This window comes from Hippocampus bargibanti, linkage group LG08, assembly GCF_051943395.1.
Source record: "Hippocampus bargibanti isolate YZ-2025 linkage group LG08, ASM5194339v1, whole genome shotgun sequence".
NCBI classification, from domain to species: Eukaryota; Metazoa; Chordata; class Actinopteri; order Syngnathiformes; family Syngnathidae; genus Hippocampus; species Hippocampus bargibanti.
The window spans coordinates 4,156,606-4,162,469 of record NC_142741.1 but is presented as its reverse complement, the minus strand read 5'-3'; the positions used below and the strand labels follow the sequence as shown (position 1 = coordinate 4,162,469).

The following is a 5,864-nucleotide window of genomic DNA, read 5'->3' as shown; positions in this document are numbered from 1 at the left end:
GTGCTGGCCCCTATTCTACGCTCAAGCAACCAGTTTTGCGTGCGCTGCGGACTAACACTTTCTCTGACATTTTCCTGCAGGTACGCCATCTCCTCCCGAGAAGCTTCACTACACCGATAGAAGCAAGAACACCATCACGCTGGCCTGGCAGCCACCGCACAGCGACGGCGGCAGCCCCGTCATCGGCTACTACGTGGAGAAGATGAGATCTGACAGTAATGACTTTGAGGTGGCCAACCGCAAGATTTTTACCAAGTGCTCTGGTGTCATTGAGAACTTGTCAGAGAACCAGGAGTACAAGTTCCGCGTGAAAGCTGTGAATGAGGTTGGGGACGGCGCTCCGTCCAAGCCGATCACTGCCAAGATTCAGGATGATGAAAGTACGTCAAGAAAGAAAATGTTTCCACCACTAAAACAGAAGCGCCACTATGATGAATTGAAAGTCTGACTTTTTCGATTTCCCAGTTGCACCAGTGATTACAATCCTCAAGTACTTCAAGAGTAACTCCATCGTGGTGAAGAAGGGCTCCGCCATCGACATTCCGGCTGAGGTGAAGGGACTTCCTCTTCCGACAATCAAGTGGATGAAGGACGATGAGGTGCTAGAAAAATGCGACAGAGAGAAGATGAAACTGGAAACCGAAGAGGTCAGGAATGCTTCCGTTTCATTCTTTAAAGAGTACCCAATCAGAATCAGATTCGTTCTTTGAAGAGTATCGAATCAGAATCTGATTTGTTATTTGAAGAGTACCGAATTAGAATTTGATTCTGATTCTTATTCATTCTTTGAAGTGTACCAAATCAGAATCTGATTCTGATTCATGCTTTGAAGAGTACTGAATCAGAATCTAATTCTGATTCATTCTTTGAAGAGTACCTTTTCTCATGTGCACCTCCTTGATTGACTGGAGGATTCTCTGATGATGAATTGCCTCCTCACGTTGAATGTGGTGTGCTGACTCTTACCAGGTGAATCGCTCAACATTGAGGACAACCATTTCCATGACAGAGACCGTCAGGCAGGACAAAGGCAATTACAAACTTGTAGCTGAAAACAGTTGTGGCGAAGCTCATCACATCATCCGCGTAGAAGTCCTCGGTAGGAAGACCTTTAGAGGCAGGGGCTACCTGACGCCGGCTATCGCTTGTTTAACCTGACCTCCTTTGTTCTCAGACCGCCCTCTTCCCCCAAAGAACATTGTTGTCTCTGACATCACGGTGGACTCCTGCTACCTTACCTGGGATGCCCCAGAAGACAACGGTGGCAGCGAGATCACCAACTATATGGTGGAACGCAGGGATGCCAGCAAGAAGAAGTCAGACTTTGAGCCGGTGACCTCAAACCTCATTGATCGTCGCTATGGGGTGAGGGCAGATGCATGCACGCTTACTTGACGGTACATCCGGCGCAGCGATTGGACATAGACTGACGGTCTGGCCTTTGTCCACTCAGGTCTACAAACTCAATATGGATGGTCACTATCAGTTCAGAATCAGAGCGGAGAACAAATACGGCATCAGTGACGGCTGTGACTCTGAGAAGGTGGAACTCAAAAATCCATTTGGACTCCCCGGACCGCCACGAAACCCCAGGATCATTGCCGCCACATCCAACACAATGACTCTGACGTGGGATCCTCCCCTCGACAACGGCGGCGCCGCCATACAAGGCTACTGGCTAGAGAAGAGGGAACGTGGGGCAGTGTACTGGGGGCGCGTTAACCGGTGCCCGGTCACCAAACCGGCTGTGAAAGCTCTGGAATACACCGTTCTCAAGCTCACCAAGGGAACAGAATACCAGTTCAGGGTGGCGGCAACCAATGCTGCGGGGGTCGGACCTCCCAGTGAGCCTACAGAATGCCGCTTTGCTGTGGACCCGTGCAGTGAGTTTGGACCTCTCCATGTCCTGCGTGGCTTGGTATTTTTCTGCAACACTGAAATTTTTCTCAGGTCCTCCCACTGCACCCGGGTCCCCCGTGGTCAAAGACAAGTGCAAGGACAGCGTCACACTCTCCTGGAGCCCCCCAGACAGGGATGGTGGCAGCCCCGTTAAGGGGTACGTCATTGAGGTGCATGAGGAAGGATCCCCTGATTGGAGAAGGGTGAATCCTGCCGACAAACTCCATCCATCCACTGAGATGACCATCCCAAACCTGAAGGAAGGCAAGAAATGCAAGTTCAGGATCTACGCAGTGAATGCGGCAGGCAATTCTGAGCCCGCCAAGACTGGAGAAATCCTTGTTCAGGACATTCTGGGTAAGAGTTTTGTCATGCGTTTGTCGAATTTCATCAGCATACAACAGTCTTTCAGTCCTTCCCTGTCTCTGTCTTCTAGTTGAACCAACGGTGTCTTTGGATGTGAGCGCTCACGACCTGCTCAACTGCAGGGCTGGGACCACAATCAAGATCCCGGTCACCGTCAGTGGCCGTCCAGTGCCTCGAGTAGTCTGGACCTTCGACGGAACAGCCGAGACCGAAATGAAAAATGAACTTCATACACTTCCGCAAGACTCGGAGGTAAATGGACTACGATGACGATGTGGGTTGCACGTTGTCATCCAGAGCAAACTTTCCTGAAAACGGGGCAAGCCAGAAGCAAGTGGCATTGCCAAGGGTTTTTGTTGATTGACTTCATTGTTCCCGGTAGGTTCACTCCACTGACACGAGTTCCTTGGTCATCATTCCTGTGAGCAAAATGAACCATGCTGGCCGCTACATCATCAATGCGGAAAGCCCGGCTGGACACAAAGTACTCAAAGTGCGAGTCAATGTCTTCGGTGCGTAATACAAGTCCCACCATTCACAGTAATGGACAAAATTAGATTCAGAAGCCACCACGTCTTTTTTTCCCCCATCAGATCTTCCAGGACCTCCTCGAGACCTGAATGTGAGCGATGTGACCAGAGGTACTTGTCGACTCACCTGGAAACCTCCAGCGAATGATGGCGGAGAGAGAGTGAAGAGCTACTTTATCGAGAAGAAGACCGTGTTGGGAAAAGCCTGGACAAAGGTGAAGCATATCATATATGATACTATGTTGGAATCTATTCGGAACAAAATAGTGGTAGTTCTATTAAAGGACTGAATGACCCAAATGCAAAATCTAACCAGGTCTTGAATAACCCACAACAACCCACGCCACCTCCCCCCCAATAAAAAACAAAGACGCAACACCAACAGATGGACTGAAGTTTCTCTCGCCCCTCATTTCACCCAATCAGGTGAATCCATGCTGCTCTGCACAGTCTCTGGTGGTTCCAGACCTGATTGAAGGTCAGGAATACCTGTTCCGCCTTCGGGCTGAGAATCAACTTGGATTTGGGCCCTACGTGGCAACCGCCGAGGGAACCACTGCCAGAGATCCTATCCGTACGTCGTCGTTATGCTAAAGCTTATGGTACGTTTTGGGGACTTGCACGTGAATTGCATCTGCGCTTTCAGATCCACCGGATCCTCCAACCAGGCTTAAGATCGAGAGCGTCAAGAAGGGTACAGTAACCCTCACATGGAAGGTTCCCAAAAACGATGGCGGCTCACCTGTCACTCACTATAGCGTTGACCTACTCTGCTGGGACTCCAGCGGCAGCCAGAAAGAGTCCTGGAGGAGGTAAAACTTCATCTTAACCCCTCCCCCAACTATTGTTGATGCTGGCTATGAAAACAGTTTGTAAATCCTGCCCAGTTGAGCAAAACGATGAGTCTCTACCAGAGTCAATGGTCCACAAGGTCCACCCTATCTATTGTGAGAATAGCAAGTAACAATGTCCGTGAAATCCCACAAGGTCCACCCTATCTATCGCGAGAATACTCATTTCAAACGTCGAATGGATCACAATGGCTTAAAATTGACGAGTTTGAACTATTAGCTATCTATTCGCTATCTATAAGCTATCTATTCACTAGCTATTAGCTATCTATTTCCTCGCTATTAGCTATCTATTTCCGAGCTATTAGCTATCTATTAGCTAGATAGCTAGCTTTCTCTTTCTATCTATTTGAGTTACTTCCGGGTTGAGTGAACGCTGGTGCGTGTGGCTGCCGCTGCTCACCCACAGAAAAAAACTTCTCATGTGACTGTAAAGTGACCTTGAAAGTTTTGAAAGGCGCTTATAAAGGAAATAATAGTATTATTATTATTAATGTTTTCAAAGGTAAGGATTTAGACGAACTAGTATACTCGTCCACGACTGAAAAAAGATAATTTTGTGAAAATGTGTATGCTCGTTTCTGCCGGGGAAGGGCTTAATCCCCTATTGGTCACACCGAAGGCCCGATTTTCAACTCTGACTCCTAACTGCAGGTGTAACAGGAGGGACATTGACGTCACAAGCTTTAAGGTGGAGGACCTGACAGAGGGTGACGAATATGAGTTCAGAGTGATCGCTTACAACCAGGCTGGAGCCAGCCGACCCTCTTCCACTGCTGGGCCCGTTCTTATTCAGGACCAGACCTGTAAGATATTGAAATATGGAACAAATGAAGATTCGTGTGCAGTCAAGCGTGAAGTTGACAAGGTCACCAAATCTGTGTCATTGCACCGCATCTCCAGGCGCTCCAGCCATCGAGCTGAAGGAGTTCATGGAGGCCGAGCAAGGCAGTGACATCAGTATTGTGGCCAGAATCCGTGGCTGCCCGTTCCCCACTCTCACCTGGTACAAGGCCCCGCCTCACAAGTCCGACAGCAGGGTGGAGGTCTGCTACGACGAACATATCAACAAGATGGTGTCGGATGACAGCTGTACGTTGCTGATCCAGCTGGGCAAACGCCCTGACACTGGTCTTTACACGCTTGTTGCCTCCAACAGTCTTGGCAAAGCGTCCAAGGAGATGAGGCTCAACGTGCTTGGTAAGCCCCAGTTTCCGTCTACAATTTTGGTTGGGGCGTCTTCAAAGTCAAAGTCAGCTTTATTATCAAATATGCTAATATGCATGACATACAGCACAGATGAAATGACTGTCCTCTCGGACCCAGCGTGCAAGCCACTTATAATATGGCTAAAAAAGACAGACAATTGACAACGGACAATACATGTACTTTGTCAATGTAAAGTGAGGTAGTGTCGTATGTAAAGTGACGTAGTGTAGTAATGCAAAAACAAAAAGAAGGTTGAAGTGAGGTCTTGCAGAGACAAACTAGAGTTCAGGATGATAGTACAGCATGTAGCCATAGCATGTACTCAGAGTTCGGTGAGTGTGGCAGTGGGAAAGGGCAGGGGGGGCCGGGCTGGGGGAGGGTGTTGAGTCTCCTGACTGCCTGGTGGCAGAAACTGTCCTTGAGCCTGCTTGTCTTGGCTCGGAGAGTCTGCAGTCTCCGAACCGATGGCAGCAGGCTGAAGAGGCTGTGGGAGGGATCACCAGCAATCCTGATGGCTCTGGGGGGAGACACCGATGATATTCTCAGCTGTCCTCACTTCTATGAGTTGTCAACCCTAAACACCTTATTGTCGCCCAGTTTCGTCGCTTTGTTGTCGCCGGTTGTTTTTCACACAGTCTTATAAAATATTGTTCCCCCAGGTCGTCCTGGTCCTCCCTCTGCTCCCATTAAGTTTGAGGAGATCGGGGCAGAGAAGGTCACACTCTCGTGGCTGCCACCCAAAGATGACGGTGGCTCCAAAGTCACCAATTATGTCATCTGGAGGCGTGTGGCAAACAGACATACCTGGGTCCCTGTCACCAGTGAGCCCAAAGAGCGTATCTGGACAGTGGAACACCTGATGGAGGGCCACCAGTATGTTTTCCGCATCATGGCCCAGAACAAGTATGGAGTTGGCGAACCACTAGACAGTGATCCGGAGGTGGCCAGAAACCTCTACAGTAAGCCGTTTTCTTCTCATGTGGGCTCCAGTTCCGAACTCTAGGGCCAA

General features: G+C 49.3%; 1 protein-coding gene across 1 annotated transcript in view; it reads left to right on the top strand.

Moving 5' to 3' along the window:
* ttn.1 (titin, tandem duplicate 1) overlaps positions 1-5,864 on the top strand; it is a 144,833-nt gene that overhangs the window by 68,591 nt on the left and 70,378 nt on the right. Inside the window, exons 105-118 of the mRNA XM_089003514.1 lie at positions 81-380; positions 466-647; positions 970-1,099; positions 1,175-1,365; positions 1,454-1,883; positions 1,951-2,256; positions 2,336-2,517; positions 2,648-2,777; positions 2,859-3,010; positions 3,222-3,369; positions 3,442-3,607; positions 4,301-4,452; positions 4,550-4,846; positions 5,515-5,814. Coding sequence (XP_088859640.1) covers positions 81-380; positions 466-647; positions 970-1,099; positions 1,175-1,365; positions 1,454-1,883; positions 1,951-2,256; positions 2,336-2,517; positions 2,648-2,777; positions 2,859-3,010; positions 3,222-3,369; positions 3,442-3,607; positions 4,301-4,452; positions 4,550-4,846; positions 5,515-5,814 — 3,066 coding nt within the window. The remainder of the gene's footprint in view (positions 1-80; positions 381-465; positions 648-969; positions 1,100-1,174; positions 1,366-1,453; positions 1,884-1,950; positions 2,257-2,335; positions 2,518-2,647; positions 2,778-2,858; positions 3,011-3,221; positions 3,370-3,441; positions 3,608-4,300; positions 4,453-4,549; positions 4,847-5,514; positions 5,815-5,864) is intronic.